The 17,833-nt window shown below is 47.8% G+C and overlaps 1 protein-coding gene across 5 annotated transcripts in view; it reads left to right on the plus strand.

The window, feature by feature from the left end:
• Positions 1-17,833, plus strand: part of SRGAP3 (SLIT-ROBO Rho GTPase activating protein 3) — a 128,360-nt gene that overhangs the window by 77,362 nt on the left and 33,165 nt on the right. For all 5 annotated transcript variants that reach the window (XM_075158566.1, XM_075158570.1, XM_075158569.1 and 2 more), the window contains 3 exons: positions 139-201; positions 5,938-6,123; positions 7,607-7,735. In XM_075158566.1, coding sequence (XP_075014667.1) covers positions 139-201; positions 5,938-6,123; positions 7,607-7,735 — 378 coding nt within the window. The remainder of the gene's footprint in view (positions 1-138; positions 202-5,937; positions 6,124-7,606; positions 7,736-17,833) is intronic.

Here is a 17,833-nt window from a genome sequence, read left to right on the forward strand (position 1 = left end):
AAGGATTAAGATGCATGTGCATGGAGTGTTTGGAAGTCATTTGGAAGTTTTACTCTTCCCTTCAAAATGTATTTTCCTTTCACAAATGCATGTTGCGAGCATAACAGAGTCTCAACTCCTCTTCTTTTTGTCTTCCAGAGTAAGGAGATTGGCTTACAGATGCATGAAGAACTCCTGAAAGTCACCAACGAGCTTTACACGGTGAGTAATGAGCTGATCCTACCCATGTCTAGCCTGTGCAGCGAGGGGAACGTAGGCAATGTCATTTGTTAGAACAAAATGTCTGTTCAATGTTTCAGTGACTTGAGGAGGCTCATTCTCCCTCCTGCCATCCTGCGGTACAGCCCGTTCATGCCTCTTGCATTTGTTAGAAGCGTTTCACCCTTCACTGGTTTTGACGGCACCAGAGGAGGATTTCCCAGCTGCCCTACCGTGAAGGGCTTCTGCGGCCGCATCAGGCAGCGGATCGTGTCGTCTAACTGTTTCACTTAAGCATAAATGGAGATGTGTTGGGCATGATCCGCTGCGATCCCTGGTGTCCATAATGCTCTCACCTGCCTTCTACACCATGTTGCCTTTAGGGCCCTTTCAGTTTTCACTTGGCTGGTGATTTCTACCAGGCGCTAATGGCTCAGAAGTCGTGCTCTGAGTTGGCAGTGCCAATTTGTGGCTGAAACCTGACCTGCTCATGTGAGTCTGGTGGCCTGTGGATGATGGCTGAACATGACCTTCTGAGGAATGCATAAAACTTTTAGCTCGTGTGTGCTCAGCTTCATCTCCGGGCTCCAAGGAGCACTTTGGTTGTGTAGCTTCTCTGTGCCTTCAGGTGAAATTGTGCGCTGTTATTCGGGACATCGGTCTTCAAGCAGGTTTTTGTAGTAGGGCAGTAAAAGTCTTTGTGTTGCTTCTGTCTCTTGCCCCGTAGCAATTGGGGTTTTGGTTTTTTTTTTTTGTTTTATTTGTGGTTTAGGATCAACAAAGCAATATGAATTCTGTCTTGTGTTGGAAAATTGAGACGATATATGTGCTTTCTTTGGTTGTATCTGTTACTGGTACGTAAATAACACTGCAGTAGGTTTATTCCTAAACAATCATTTTATTCCATCTTTTTGAAAAATAGGCCTAAACAACAGAGCATGAATGATATTATTTGAAATATCTGCCATAAATCTTCTCCTAACAGGTTTGTTTCTGCATTGGTTGTTGAAGGATTCAGTTTTTGTGAGACCTGCAGTGTGGGTGGACAGCCAGGTTGGATTAAAAAGCCTGCGTGAGATTTGGGAGTGTGTTGTTGATGGTTGAATGTCACAAGCTATGTTAGCGGTGGTGACTAATTAAGATTAATTACAACAGCAGCATGACAGATGCAAAACAAGGAAAGACTAACAAGGGCTGGGCTGACTTAATACCTGTGGACCGGAACCCAAACACGGGGCAGGAGCATCAGCTGAGGGTCGTGGTTATGTCAGTTTGAGGATCAGAAGCGTGCCGAGGTCTGAAGTGTGTGCAGTTGGCCAAGGAAGAGCATAGAGAATAATTTTGCTCCCGCTGAGTCTGTGGCAAAACTTGTCTTCACTAGAACTGAGATTCCCCCCCATTCACTGCTTTGCTCCCACATCCGGAGCAGGATGTATTTGGATGGTGAAACAGACTGGAACGGCTGGGAGAGCTTTGTGTTTTCTTTGAACTGACCTTGTTGCTAAGATAACAAACCGACTGTGTCATCAGGCTGGTAAGGAGCAGGGAAGAGACACGCTTATTTCAGAAACGACGATGAAACATGAAGAAAAAGCAGGCCCTGTCAGGCAAACAAGATCATCTTAAATCTGTTCGGTGCAAACCAGCTCCCCTCCAGTCAGTAGTTTTCTGTCCTTGAGACATCAGGTAAAACAGGCTTAATTGTGTACTTGGCTTGCAGGTTGATCCAGCGTGCTGGTGTTGTTTTGAGATGTCTTCAGGGCTGACCTGGAGTTGGCTTGTTTGTTGCAACATGTTGGGTACCCAAGAGCAGCACATTCAATAACCGTGGCTGCTGACAAAATCGGATACAGAATAAGGACCCCTGGCTCAAAGGACACCAAGCTGCTGCTTGTAAAATGTCATTTGTCTGCTCTCAATGCAAGGAAGTAGTTTATCTTGCCTGTGGCCAAGCCTTGTATCCATAGTACCTCTGTGCCCTGGCTAGGCTGCTTTTTAAAGCTTTCAGAGGGGAATTCTGTGCACTGTGTGGAAACTATATCATGTTTTTACAGGTTTCTCAGGCATTCACTGTCTCAAACTTAAGCCAAAATAACTAAATTGATTTTAATTCAGCCTTGTTGCTGTTCTGATGCAAGTCACCCTATGGACTTTCTGTGTGGAAAGAACTAAACCCCAAAACCATCCTGATTTTAATTAAAAAGGAAGTAGATTACTTTCGTTCTGAAGTAAGAGTTGCTTGTGAACAGTTTTGCACAGAAATAATTCAGCTGTGAATTAAAGCCAGCTTCATTCTTTTGATTCCTGCTTACAGACTCTGGCAGACAGATATCAAGTTGGAGTCCGTGAAGGCTGGAGGTTCTTTGTTCCTCTGCTCACAGGTCCCTTTCTGTATTGTATGCATTCCTATCTAAAGAAGTCAGGCCAAAATTAGGGTGAGAAAAACAGTAACCCCAGAGCACTGTTCTGGTAGTGTTTTCTGTAAGCTCTGGCAATGATGTGCGATTTGGTGTATGGCACTAACAACGGGCCGTTTGACGTATGGGCTTTGTTTGCCGTCATGCAGGGACGCGGCTATAGCTGAAGGCAGCGTGTTGGAGTCCATAGCAGTACTGTGGTGTGAACCGGTGCGATTCTTGGTCACAAGGTATTATGGAAGAGGATTAATAACTGTGAGAGGAATTATATCAATTAGAATAGTATCTACAGATACATTACCCAGGTTAAAAATAATAGTAATAGTCATCATTCCCTGTGTAGCAGGACATGAATTGGCTCCCTTTCTGTGGGGAGCGCTGCGAAGGGGGAGGCCATACCTCCGTGGTTAGCAGGAGTTTTTTGTGAGTGTCACAGTGTAGAGATCGCTGACTGTATCGCTGACTGTTGATACGTTGCTCTGTATCACACTGTAGAAATCCTCTGAAAAGGACACGTTTGCTTTCATGCTCCCTTCAAAGACCAGGGAGAGGGAAGTCAGCGTCCGTCGGTCTGATGGATTTGTCCCTTTCTCAGAGCTTATGCCCTGGGTGTCCCTTAGGTTGTGCCATAGGCTCCGTCCAAAGAGGAGGGGGCTGGCGTCTTCGGCAGGCTTTGACCTGCAGCTGTGTGCATCTCTGCTTCACCCCGTGCGCTGGGCTTGTGTTTTGGTCTCCTCGACTTCAGGAGGCCTGCGCCCGTGCTTAGCACGGGTCACCAGGTTTCTGATCTGGCTCCTCTGCTGGGTCAGAACCTTCATGACGAGCTGTTTACAAATATAAAGCACTTATAGCTGAGGACAGCAAACAGTGCCATTTATGGCCAGTATTTTGGCAATGGCCTTTACCCAGAACATGTTATTAATATTGGAAAACACAACTTGTGTTGTTAAATAACTAATGAACATTGGAACATATTTTTCTCCCTCCACTGCAGCTAATTAACTTATTTGCAGAAAAGATCCCAGGGACGCAGCTGTGGCAGTTTTTCTTTATGACACAATAGTGTAGGACAGGGACAACGTGACTCGATTGCAAGTGCCGAGAAGGCACAAGGGAATTGCGGATTAAACGGCTGACTGCTGCAGTGCAGGTAGTCCCCATTCAAAATTAAGGCAAACAGAAATAGCCCCCAAATTTCCAAGCGCGAGCTGTGCTGCATGGCAGCTGATGAGGGAACACGGTTGACACAGTGAGCTGTTTAAGGCATCTGTTTCAACAACATGGATGCTGAAGCCTGGGGAAAAAATTTTACATGATCATGTTAGGTCCTTTGCACTTTGTTAAAGAGACTTTTAGAGAAGTTTTAAACCTGGTTCCCATGTTACCTTTTCAGGTTCAAGCAGGGATAAATTACGGAGGAGGAAAAAGGGCCTTTGTTAGGGAAAGTTTCTCCAGTCATTAACAAGTAAGTCAGTCAGAGCCTGTGCAAAGGTACCGGACCGCAGTGGGGCTCGGACCCCCCTTGCAGCACTCTGGGCAGTGGAGTCCTGCCTTGCGCTCTGGCTGCCGACATTCCCCCCGCGGCCGCGGGAGCCATTGGAGCCAGTGGGCTACATCAGCGCGTCCCCAGGCCTGCAGCAGGGCGGCGTCGCCGTGGGTGCACGGAGACAACCGATGAACTGTGCTGAAGTCTTTCTGGTTAGGTAACCTTCTCATAACCTTTAGATTTCACAAAAATCATGCAATGTGGACCACTGTTTAATTGTTGGGCTTTTCTGTTGCATTGCGTTATGGCCTCTCTGGGTGCTGGGGAAACCTCTCTCATTACTGCCTGACTGCGCTTAAGTGCAGGACTTTTCTTTTTCACTTTCCTCTGCGTTTTTCCCAAAAAGATGGAGACAGCGAAGATGGGGAGGGCTCAGCGAAGCCCTCTAGTCTTTCTCCTTAGAGAGAAATTGTCTGTTTTGCGTGTGTCCTCTGACGTTCACTGCAGAAACTGCAGTTTGAAATAGGTGGCTCGAATCTGTGTTAGAATTTGCAGGATTTTGAAATAAAGCAGCTCAGAAACAAGGCACAAGCCTTTGCTTACTATTCCTTGCAGTTGCTTAAAATTGTAACTCCCGGCGATGGCACATTTGTGCAGGCTTCGATGCGGCATTTGGAGCTTGTTTGCAGCTGACGTTTGTGCTTGGCAAGAGGAGAGATCATATGTTTCAGCCTAACCTTGTCCAAGTTAAACACTCCTTGGTTCCTGCTGACAACCACAGCTGAGGAAAACTCTGTATTTTCTTCATTAAGGCTTGTGCAAAGCTACTCTGCTTTTGTGGGTTCCTGCTCCTTTTTAACTCGTGGGCCTCGAGGCGAGCCTGTCCCAGTGCCACGGCCGGCGGTGCCCAGGCACTTCGCATGAGCCTGATCTTCAGTGAGAAGTCGGGCATCTCGAGCCTTGTCAAGGCAATGTGAAATAAAACATCCAAACCCTGAAGGGAGATTATAAAAGGGGACAACGTGACTAAAGGCATAAAGAGAGAAGAGCAGATGTGTTCCTCCTGCCAGCTCCATTAAAATGATCACAATGTGCCCTTTGGGCTTTTGTATCTGAAAGAAAAGGCTGTGGTATAAGTTTTGCCTGCAGGAGTTTTCCTGGCAGTAGATCAGCATCCTCTATCCAGAGTCACTGATGGCGATCTTGAATTTAAAGGACTAGGTGTTGCTGCAGTCCACCCTGGCACCGGCTCTGCTTACCGGCAGCACAAGAGGACAATTAAGTGGTGATGGGAGACAAACTCCATTTCTGCTTGGAAATTGCAGCTCCTCCACCTTCAAGACGGGATCTACTGTCAGGATGGTAGAACAGGGATTACATTGATGGGTTGGCTTAGCAAATTCAAGTGTAGGAACAGAGGGGTTGGGTTGAAAGTGACTTCAGGTTGATTTTGGGCTCCTCACAGTCTCTTGTCATGGAGACCCTTATCCCAGCTGCGATGCACTAGAAGTTATTTCTCATTTCCCTGTAGGAAGATACACTAGTGCTCTTTGAATGCAGCTGTGTGCTGGAGGCACATCTCAGCCTGTCCCTGCAGTGGGGACCGAGAGGGGATAACAGTTCTTACACCAGCTCAGTGCCATTTCGAAATAGGGCTAGTGATGGGGTTAATTTTAGGGGCTTTTCCTTCCCACCTTGTTTCTTGATGCCATAGTGGCCTCAAAGAGCCCTGGCACAGCTGCGACTGCTCCACGCTGCCCACGGCTGTCATCTTCTCATGCACTCACACTTCTTGTGGTCGTGGGGCAGGCGACTCACAGACTTCTGTTTCCTCAGGTGATGAAGACCTACCACATGTATCATGCAGAAAGCATCAGCGCTGAGAGCAAGCTGAAGGAGGCAGAGAAGCAGGAGGAAAAGCAGTTCAACAAGTCAGGGGACATCAGCGTGAACCTGCTGCGGCACGAGGACAGGCCTCAGCGGCGGAGCTCCGTCAAGAAGATTGAGAAGATGAAGGAGAAGGTGGGTGAGAGGGAAGGACAGGGAAGCCAGGCTGCGGTCGGGGCTCCCTGCAGGCAGTTTGGCTCTGGCCCTGTCCGTTTCTGTGCAGCCGTTCCTGTATCCCTGGGAAGGGGTTAGGAATGATGTCGACTCGTGTGTGTGTTTTGCTGAAGGAGGCCATCATGAGTCTCTTTACTCCTTCCTGGCTGCGGAGAAGTGCCAAAACCAGCCGGTAGCGAGGATTTGACCCAAAGTCAGGCTCTGCTCAGCAAGAAGCGGGAACAGGGGACATCGGGCAGTGCAGCCTTGGAGGGGGTGACGGACCCACACGGGAGCCATGTGGCCCCCCATGACATCTTCCAGGCTGGCCCTCTGGAGGGAGGGCTGAGAAGGGTGACTGGAGGGGCCTTGGAGGCTGATGGCTCCAAGAGGACATGGCAGAGACGGGCGGTGGGAGATGCTCGCACACCAGCTGCTCGGGCTGGGGCCCGTGGGTCTCGCTGGGGGCTTGACTGTGCCCCGGCTGGGACCCAAGAGGCTGCGCTGACGCCGAGGGGAGCAGTGCTCCGTGTGCCTGGCTTGGCACAGTGATGCTTCTGACCCAGATACAGGATGCTGCTACGGAGGGCTGCGGTTTGTTTATGTCTTCTTTTTAAAAACAGCGCTTTTAACAATGAACAATAGCTGTCCCAGGGCTCCTTCAGTCAGAGGCTTGGGGGAGCAAAAAAAGGGTTGGGTATGTAAAATAACCGTGTCCCTTTCTCTGCAGACTGGCTGGGAGTTAAAGCGCAGCATTCAGTTGGCTTTGCTAGTCAGAACACTTAACTCCATTCCAGCTTCAGCAAATCCCCCCAGATCTTAGGATCTCCAAAACTGTTTAAATTTTCTGTTAGTTTCTGAGAAGAAGCAATAGCTTCCCTAGCCAGGAAGCTTTTGCATGCGTGTTGACCCAGCACCGGGACATTGTCTAATGGCAGGCCTCTTTGAAGTGTTAATCTTTTGTGCTAAACCTTCCGACGAGTGATCTGCCTGAGCAAATGCCCCAGATCTGAGCACATCTGCTTTCCTACAGAGTTTTGAATTCTGGGTCCTGTTCTAAATTTTGTAGCATAGGCCTCTGGGCCAGATTCCACTTTGATACAGCTGCATATATCTGGAGCAAGTCCAAATGTATGTCAGCGTATCTGGGAGGAAAATTTGGCCCTCTAATTTTGATTGATGCCAAAACCTCCATGAATGCGCAGATAAAGGAAGAGCAGCTGTGCTCGGGATGCACTGGGTACATCTGAGCAGAATGTGCTCGTTGTGCATTGGCTGACGGTACCAGGGATGTTCAGATGTGATCTTTTCCATCCTGGCAAGGGTGCCTGTTTTCATACCCGATAGCAAATTTTATTAATTAACACGTCACACCCAGGCTGCAGGGTGCTGTGGGGCCCTGCAGCAAGAGAAGCTGTGAAAGTAGCATCCTATTTTGCTCTGACGCTCCATTTTGCTTTTTCAGAGACAAGCCAAATATTCTGAAAACAAGCTGAAGTGTACTAAAGCCAGGAACGACTACCTGCTGAACCTGGCAGCCACCAACGCAGCTGTCAGTAAATACTACATCCACGACGTCTCTGACCTCATTGATGTAAGTGCTTCCTCCCCCTGCGTGCATCCTGCCCATTTTCTACTGATAAGCGCAAGCTAAATCTTAAGCATGGTTTGGTCCTTAAATGCACTCTCATGTGGTAGTAATGAAGGGGTATTTGTTGGGGCTTTAAAATATGCTTAACTGGGACCTGAAAATGTGCTGTAAATTTGGATTATTTTTTTTCCCCCCCTGTGGTGGTTTTTCCCTCCGAGCTGCACACACACATTTAACTTTCCCCCCAGTTGATGTAGGCATATATGAGCAGAACTAGAGCTGCCATTATATGGGAGTCATAAAATCATAGAATGATTTGGAATGGGTTGGAAGGGACTTTTAAAGGTCATCTAGTCCCACCCCCTGCCATGGGCAGGGACACCTTTCACTGCATCAGGTTGCTCAGAGCCGCATCCGACCTGACCTTGAACACTTCCAGTGATGGGGCATCCACAACTTCTCTGGGCAATGCTCAGAGTCAGCTGCCTCTGAGCTTTATGGTGGCCATATGATCACACAACAAAGTAATTGATTCATATTTGTGCTACATATAAACTTCTTTCATCAGTGTCTGGAAAAAAAGATGGGAGTTTTTCGTTATAACTGCAGGGTATGAAGCAGCCTGAACCGAACATTTTCCTAAGTGCATAAGCAGGGGAGTCCGGATTGAACTGCATGGTTCAGGCACGTCTAATACACAGTTACAAACTAGAAATTGCTTGAATGTTTTCTGCACCTTTCATGCCATATCACAAGCATGCTAAGGTCTGGTTGTCGGTGTATGTTGGTCCTGCCTTCAGAACCGCGCAGACGTGGTGCCTTCCTTCACGTTAAAGTGACGGCTTCATCTGCAGTGGCTCCCACACAGCAGGGTGTCCTGCAGCTGGAGCTTCTCAGAGTCCAGAGCCTTTGGAGGAGAATTTGCATTGGGGCAAGCCAGGTGAGCCTGAGGTTTCCTCCTGGCCCATCGATCAGTCTGCATTTGAAACAGATAAACTCTTATGAAGATCAGATACATCCTCATTTTTGTTGTTGAAACACAGGATTTTTCTTTCTGCAGTTTCTGTCAGCATGAGCAGGTACTTAGCTCTCCTCGACTTTGGTGGCAGTTAAGCACATGTGGAAGTGCTTTCCTAGCTAGGGACGGCGCTTGCCGAGTTGTATCTGAAGTGTTCATTGCACAAAATAGCCTCAGGGCAGGAACTGCTGGAAGCAGGTTTCGTAGTGATGGTAGGAATTGAACGCATGTGTGTATCAGTGACTCCTATGAACTGCTTTTAAATGATTCCAGAGAAGGGATTTCCATTTCTTTTTTTAATAGACATCTTCACAGTGGTATAGATGGCACTATGCGGAGTTTCTTCCTTCTAGAGTTGCTTCAATGAGCATATAAATAACTGATCTATAAGTACCGCGTTAGTCTTCTGGCTTCATCGTTACCTAAATGTATAATTTAAAAATGTGCTGGAGTGTTTATCTCCTTTACTAACCCACTAACATATATTTATTCTTCTAAGCATTAATTAAAGTAAGTCTGATGCAAAACCCCTGGTGATTTCAAGATTTTGAGATACCATAAGATATTCCTAGTATGTGCTTTTTGTTCTCTTTAATATTTAAGATGTATTAAGCCATATTAAAAAAAGTAACTTGATCATGGACACATTTGAACAGCAAGGTATGATAACACCTTGATTTATCTGTGAGGTTTCTGCTTCTTGTTGTGTATATTCTCTCTCTCTTTCTCATTTATTTATTTTTTAAGCAGGAATGACTTATTTTCATGGAGTTTTGGGGACTTTGATTTCCTGGAGAGTTGCCGAGTTCCATTTTAGTTCTGGCTGTTTATATTATTCCTCCCAACTTTATTTCCTTGCTGACACTTCCACTGGAGTCAGCAGATGGCTTTCCTTCCGCACTCCAAGAATCCCTTCAGGGGACTTTAACTAAAGCATCCTCAACTCTGTGCAGCTAAATTCCCCTAACTATATATTCTGTTCACCAAAGAAGACAAAATATCGGATGTGTGAGCTGCACATGGGTGCCCTAATTTTAAATCCTCAAAGGAAGGGCAGTTTATTTGAACTGACTTCTGTCCAAATTCAGTGTATTTTTTTGAATATATTTTGCAAGAGCATCGCAAGAAGGGTTTCAGCATGCTCCAGAAGAACAGCATCCCATTCACTGTGTCCCACTACTATTGTGAAAGTGGTTGAAAGAAAAGACAGCCATCGGATCCAACAGCGTTGGGCTTTCTGTGGGTGTGTAATTCATGTAAAGCAAAATGAAGAAAACAGCTATTTTTAGATGTAGTTATAAAGTTAGTGTTTTAATTTTAGTACATTTAACAATGATAAGAAGATGGTGCCTTTCACTCTCAGGAATGACAGTGCCGTTTGCAAACAGCGGGTCTGTACCGTGGCGGGACCCGGGTCCTCTGCCCCTCGGGGCAGCCCTGCCGTTTCGTGGGTTGCAGCAGAGGGGCTCTGAGCAAAGAAGGTGAATTTTGCCTTTGATCGAGAGCCAGCAGAGCCCTTGGCTGCAGCAGCGTGAGCAGAGCGGGGCGATGCAGGGCCCCGGGCGTCTGTGCAGGGGGAGCTGTGCCCAACGGGAGGAGTGGGTCTGCAGGAAAAGAGTGAGTGCAGAGGGGCTTCATGGTGGGAACAGAGTTTTGGTTTAGCTCAAAACCTGGCTGGCCATGCTTTAATAGGATCCTAGCAGCGTCCATGTATTGCAGTTTTGCAAATTCTCCTGGCTTCCCTACCCTGCGTTACCGAGGGGGATGATTAACGATGTACCAGGCTGTCTTTCTGGTATATAGGAGGGGTGATGGGGGGCTTTCGCACACCCTTCCTATCAAGCACAAATTGCCATGTGCAGGTTTTTGATTTGTACGCAAATCTGAGCCGTCAGGACACTGGAGCAGCTAATTTAGCAGCGTTTCCCCCAAATCCCAGATGGCTCAGTGTCATCTATTAGGCACAGCCTTGACACTTCTTGTGCCCTCAGCATCACCGCAGAATGGTGACTTTTATAACAAAGCCGTTCTGCTAATCTCCCGCTCTACTGAGAAAGAAGGTCCCAGCTGCTCTGGGAGAGGGCGGAGAGTCCTCCCAGGGCTGCGGTTTTAATGAGAAATGTAAAACTTGATCAGAGGAGCCGTGAAGTGGCACAGAGCATATCTATGCTTCCCTCTGTCTCCAGTGGCCTTTTTGTTTTGTCCTTTAGAAAGGAAGAGAAGAATATAGAGACACATCAAATTAGACTTGGACTTAAAGTACACTGTTGTGCCTCTTCCCTTGAAAGAAGCATGTGTTTATATTAAAACGCCTGGGTTCGTCTCTCATTTCTGTCATTAACTATGTGACCAAGTTAATCTCTTTGGCCATGTATGTGAAGTGGAGATAAAGCTGCTTATCCATCCCTCTGGAGTTCTGTGTGAAATGGCTGCAAAATATTTTGAAGTGGTCACATGAAAGGTATCGCTAGATTTAGCAGAGTAAGATGTAGCAGTTGGTGTCAGTACGTACTGATCCACCAAAACAGCAGCTTGCTTCTCTACAGATTGGTGTGTTTGCCGTATCTGAGACAAACAAGCAAGTAAAGGAGGGGAATTCTGAGGAATATAATATTACACGTTACTGCCAAATTGTTCGGTCCCTAGAAAACTTAGCTGATGGCATTGTCCTTTTTCACATGGTCAAGTCATGCTTAGTCAAGTTAGGAAACAGAAACAGCAGTCAAAACTGTTATGCCAAAAAACTTCAGTTGCCTTTACTTCACAAAGTAAAGCTCTAGGTTTTGCAGTAATGTCAAGAGACTAGAGGCCAGAAAATATAATATATGTATAAATGCATAATATATGTTTAAAGAAAGAGTAAAGAAAAAATGAGGAAAAAAAGGAACAGAGCAGAGCAAATGAGAACTGTTTGTTTCCAGCTAGTGCTAGGTACTGTGGAGGACTAGGAATTAGGCTGCTGTTACCTGGCAAGTAAAATGATTGATGGCAGACTAGCTGGGATGCTCAGGTTTTACTCTGGGATTTGCCACGTGCTCGGGTGAGGCGTGTGGTCCTGCGCTGTGCCGACAGCCTTGGCAGTGGGACTGGCTGTGCTGGGCTGTGGGACACCGTGGCTGTATCTTGTGTGCGGGGTTCAGCCTCCTGAATAAGAGGGAGACTCAAAGGTGCTGAAGCCACAGACCACTTTATTAGGATCTATTTCTAGGCGTCTCTTGCAGCTCTTGTCATCGTTGTTTCCATCAGTGGCTAATTGCCTGGGCATGTCTGTGCCTGCAGAGCCAGCGCTGGCAGCAGCCTTGCTTTGTGCGGTGCTTTCCCCGTGTGATTGCACGGGGACGTTCCCCTGGCCCGAGTAGCTCTGCGTGATGCCACTGGCTTTAAAGAAGAGATACTGGTTTGTACAAGCAGAGGGTCTCTTGGGGGTTTGCTCTGTTGTTTGAAGCAACTTTTCCAGCATAAAGAGCCTTTCAGTTCCACAAAGGCACAGAGGTTCCTCCCGCGCTGTCCTTTGAGTGGGCTTTCTGCCAGATACCAGGCTCCTGCCAGCCCTAAGAGCCAGGTACGTTTTATTACGGAAACTCCAGGCAAAGCTCTGCCTTCGCTGCACTGTCATGTGGAGCAGCATCTGTAACTCAAAACCCCTGCTCTCCCGGGAAGGAGTGCCGGTACTTCAGCTTACCATGCGTGTGTCTGCAGCTAGGAGATCTGGCTTCAGGGTATTTCAAATAAAGTCAACAGTGCAGCAATGAGAAGAATAAGCAGCTTCCATCAGGAGGAATTAGGCTGTCTCAAGAGGCTCAGTGCTCTTTACCGCACGGCTGCTGTGTCCCTGTTACCTGGTTTCCCACAGAGGCGGCAGTTTGGGAATGCCACCGGCAGCCCGCAGCGCTTGAGCCGGTCAGCTCTCCCGGCCACCGGGGAGGGCAGAGGAGGCTCTGGGAAGTAGAAAATACGTGTTTTTAGGAGGTGTCACTAACTAGCTTGGCAGGGAGCTGTGAGCCGAGGAACTAGAGGAGCCACACAGCCACCTGAGCGCAAGTGCTTTGCTGTGGGAGGCTGCAGTGGATGCTGGTGACTGTCCGTGACGTACGGTGGCACGCCCGTACACGCGCAGGGGATGCAGGGCTCGCTGGGGTGCCCAAGTTCCTGTGGTGCCGTGAGTCAGTGACGAACAAAAACCTCAGCTGCCGTGGTTGCAGAGTAAACCCTCGAGCTTTCACGGTGGGTGTGACAATACATGCCTGAGCTTGCAGAGAGCCCAGGCAGTAGTCCTGGCGTGTGAATTGCCCAGGCAGGGCAGAGATGGCCAGTGGAAATGGGTGATGAAACCAGAAGTAGCCATATGCCATTAAAAGCTTCATGCATTTTAAGAAAATAAATGGAAGAAAAAGGATTAGATTTGTATAATCTTCTTCAACACAGAGCTTCTGTGGATGAAGAGAGGAAGGGAAAGAGGTACATTTGCTCGATTTCCTTTCAGAAATGTGACGTCATTTTTTCATATAGCACTACCCTGGTTTAGTAAACCTATATTATTCTTCTTCTATATGCAGATTATTAATAATAGCTACCTGTTTGTAAGCAAGAACCATAAATCATGATATTCTAATAACAACAACAATTTATAGAGTGCTATATTCAACTGAAAGAATCCAACCGTTATACATTTCTTAAATTTTGCTGGTCCTGGCTTTAATAATATGGCAAAACTACATTTTTTGCCACGGTTTGTACATAGTAAACAATTTATTCCTCACGTGGATACCACAGACATTGGAATTGCTTTGCTAAATTAATTAAGCACATGTGCTGATTGTTTTATGATTTAGAAGTGTCATGCAGTCTGTAAATTTTACTGCCTGAAGACCATGAGCAGTCTTTGTCTGATAGACCTTGTTAGCTTGATACAAAAAAGCAACAGTACTTTCCATTAGGAAAAAGAATTTCGTCTTGATACATTCGCCTGCTTTTCCCAGTTGTTTGAAAGAATAGCCTCAAGGTCTTAATGTCCTTTAAAACATCAACTTACCAATGCATTCATCTTAACAAAACAAAACCAAAACACCACCACCACACAAACAAACCCTGACCCCCAAAAACCCAAACCACCAAACAACCCCATTAAAAAAGCCCTAAGAAAATATATATGGGGGAGGGAGTTGCTATAAAGAGACTAAGGAGCAAAATAAAATGTAGGTAAAAATCCTCCAGAAAGAAACCTACTCTAGAGACCATAGAGTTAATTAACTGTAGCTAGATTTTCAAAAGGACTACATAATATTTGGCTCTGTAATATTTATAGGTAAGGAACCTTTGATTAGAAATAATCAAATCTCATGCTTCAGGGCGTGAGTTGATTACTGCAAGGGTCAGGGAGGATCCTGTCCTTCCCCTGCCGTATCCACACATCGTTCTCTGTTTGGCTAAAAATAAATCAGTTGTTCGGGAGTTTTTATGTCGTGGTTGTTGCCTCAGGCAAAACACTGAACTTGATGGACCAAGACTTGCTTTGGAAGAGATTTATGGTAACAGTCGAGCACTGCAAGCCAGGCCGTGGTGTGCATGGGGGACCCTTCACGCAGTTCAGGAAACACTTTAAAAACATATGCTTGTCAATGGGTGTAGGAGAAAGCCAGCCTGGTAGCACACATCATGTCCACTTGGCGTTACAGCGTGGGCTTCCCCATTCCTGGCTTCAGACCACAAAAACGTGATAGCCCCCCGTTTAATGTGTTATGACAGCTTACGTACTCTGTTGTAACAGGCACGGTTTTGCTGTGAGTCAGAAATAAGGGAACTCGTGGAGGGAATCCAGGGTGGTTTGGTCCTGCACTGTCAGACATGCGGGTGGCACCCTCACCCCGTGCAGCCGTTCCCTCGCAGTGCTGACGTCTGGAGTGGGAGCTGCAGCCGAGCCCCCTCGGTGTGGCAGGTGTCCCGGGGGTGATGCCAGCGTTGGCATTTTGTGGGTGGAGGAAGGATTTTGCAGGGTGCTGGGCTGCAGCGCACCGCTGCGTGGCGAGGGGACCTGCGTTCTGCTTGGTTTCAGGCTCCCTCAGCATCCTCTTCGTTTGGCAGGGGAGCTGGCACGTTAGGTTTGGATAGGCCTCGAATTGCTAAAGCTTAAAAGATGGGGTCAGTCTGGGGGATATTGTCTTTATATTTAAAATAGTGCACTTTCGAGGGCTACACCCACTTTTCAGTGCCAAAAAACTCAGCGACCCTCGACTCCGCAAGGCGCGATGCGGTGAGTGCCTCCATCGCTGGGCCTCCTCGTCTCGGCACTGCCGCGCGCCTCAGCGTCCCCAGTAGCTGGCTCCCACCTGGCATAAAACTGGCTGGGGAATATTAGGGGTAATACTTATCAAAGGGAGACAGCCCTCACATTTATTTGCTGCTTCCCGTCTTTTCTGAGCATTATTTGTGGCTGCTGATGCGTCTCAGCCCTTTCTGCCCTCTCCTGGAGCGGTTTAATTTCCTTTGCCGCCTGGATCCATCTCACAGTGTGCAGAGCCTGTTTGTCATGGTGGAGTGTTGCTTTACAAGCATTTGTACCTTGGCTGGAATACCTTTTGTAACTGGGTTTTTTCGATGCTGTTTTGCTTTGAGGGAAGTGCAGTGACTGCAGGCTGCAAAGGTGCAACTGTTTTGTTTTCTGCATTTTTAATACATGATAAACAATGTTGTCCATGAAAATGAATGAGAACAGAAGCAGTTTGTATTCTCTTTAAACACTCCCCCTAAGATCTGAAGATACTTTCAGGTATGGGTTAGGATCTCGCATAGTACCCAGCATTGTCATGGCCAAGCGCAAACATTATCCTGGTAAAACACTATTTCATGCTTTGCAACAAACAGGTTAAATATCTTTTAACTGTTTAACCAGTGAGGAAATGAGACAGATGCATTAGTAGTTTGGAAATTTCATTCTCTCTGGAGCCCGGTACTGTTGCAGCCTAGGCTGTGTAAAATCCCTCAGCATTTCTGCAGAGCTTCATCATTCATATTAGACCCTGTCAGATTCCTCTGGACCCAGCAGTCGCCGTCCTCGCTGCCATCACCCCTCTTGTGAGGATGGCGTCTGACTCATGGGGCTTGGAGCAGTTGCCCTGCTGCGTCGGGGCGAACGGCTGTCAACCTGCCCGAATATGCGAGGAGGGCGAACGGAGCAGCAGAGTTGTGCGGGGACGTCTGCCCGTCCTGCGGGGACGGGGCAGCTCTGCCTGCTGCTGAGGAGCGACCGAAGGTCACTGTGGAGCGTGGAGTGGTTCGGGCTCCCGTATTTTCCACCTGCTGGATGTTGCTTTGTTCTTAAAGTGTTTCTCGTCTTCCTGCGCAGGTGCAGTTTGGTGCCTCGGTTGTGATCGGTGGCACGGCTTGCTTACCGCCCCGTTGGTTTAGACCATCCCAGGCCTGATTTTCCAAAGAGATCACCCTGGGCATGGCAGCGTGACCAAGTCCCAGGGAAGAGCTGGCTCTCCCTTAGCTGCCTGGTTGCCTGGCTGCCGAGGGAAGATGTTGAGGTGCTTGTGCAGGGTTGGAGACTTGCCGGCTTTCCTCCTGGCTTTGGGCGAACATTTTAATATCTGTTTCCACTCTTGTGTCTAAAGTGGGGTTACTGGCACTGGGGTTAATGGCCAGCGGTGATCTTCTCCAGCCCGCTGACCCCCTCTGCGGTGGGGCGGTGGGAGACACACACACACAGATTTGGCTGCTTCCATGGCATTTTGGCCACAACCAGCTTGCTTAAGCTCTGGGGTGTCGGTTTATTTCTCAAGTTGAACACTGTAATATTTCCACCCCTTGCAGGGGTGTTACCAGACTTAATGAATTAATATATGAAGAGCTTTGAGCTCATCAGATGAAAGGCGCTGCAGAAGGGCTAAAGATTATTATTTGTGGTTCTAATTTCTTTTCCATCAAAGGAATGAGAGGGGTGAGAAAATGCCATTTGTTCTGGAGCTGGGAGCAGGAGTTTGAAGTCTTTTTTTTTTTTTTTTTTTTTTTTCCCCTTTCTTTTTTCTTTTCCCCTCCCCTTTGTGTGTTTCTCTGAGAATTTCATGGAAGTCCCTGCTCTGTCTCTTCTTCTCTGGGCACCAGTGTGTGAAGCAGCCGGCACAGTGCTAATCACCAGACACTTCAAGGGCCATAGCATGTTAGGAAAGTGGCTGCCCTGGTTTTCAGTAGCAACCGATTTCTGGGCATTGCAAATAACTGCTAGCTTCAGTGTGAGTTCAGCATTCAAAGTAAAGGGAAGATTTCACATGGAATTTTTTCTCAAAACCATCTGGCAATACCCTGAGCCCCGTCTCCTCAGATTCTGTGGCATTCAGCTACTTTCCTTGGTAATAGCTCAGTTTTGGATGCTTTGGAATTCCCACCCTTGAACAGAGGCAGATATTTTCTCCTGGTGTTATTTTTTGTAGTCAAGTAGCAATAACTTCCAAGGGGGTGGGAGAACGACAGCGATGGGTCGGGAGGTGCGCTGGGAACCATGTGAAATCGTGTTTTCAGGGCGCAGAACAGCAGTCGGCTGGTCATTGTGGGAGAACAGATCCTCCTCCGGCATCGGCACGGGGGGTCTTGGCCCTGAACCCTGCTCCACCCGCATGACAGCCCCCTCGGCGATGGCTTGCCAGCTGCCCATGCCGAACCAAGTGGGTTGTGGGGTCAGATCCCTGCTGATGGTCCGAGCGCAGAGCTCGCCTCTCATCCCCCGCCGCAGCTGCCGGGGATGCTGCGCACCGCTGCTCCTGCGGCCGGCCCCGCCGAGACTGCCCGTCCCTGCCTGCCGGGTGCTCGGGGTGCGCCGAAACACGGCTGGGAAGAGCAGGGCAGCAGCGATGCTGCATTGTCTCGACTCATCGGTTTCTGCGTGCAGCCCTGGAGCAGTCGCACAGGATTTCATGCTAAAATTGTCTTATGGGAGAGACTCACAGCACTATAACAAGGTTTCGTCCCAAGTGGTGAACAGAAATTCACTCCAATTCTTCGGTTTTTGTGTTGCTTGCTGATTTATGAAGGCACAGCTATACCAGTCCTTAACTGCCCATGTTTTCAACTAATAAGATTAGAAGCTG

This window comes from Calonectris borealis, chromosome 10 (assembly GCF_964195595.1).
Source record: "Calonectris borealis chromosome 10, bCalBor7.hap1.2, whole genome shotgun sequence".
Classification (NCBI taxonomy): Eukaryota; Metazoa; Chordata; class Aves; order Procellariiformes; family Procellariidae; genus Calonectris; species Calonectris borealis.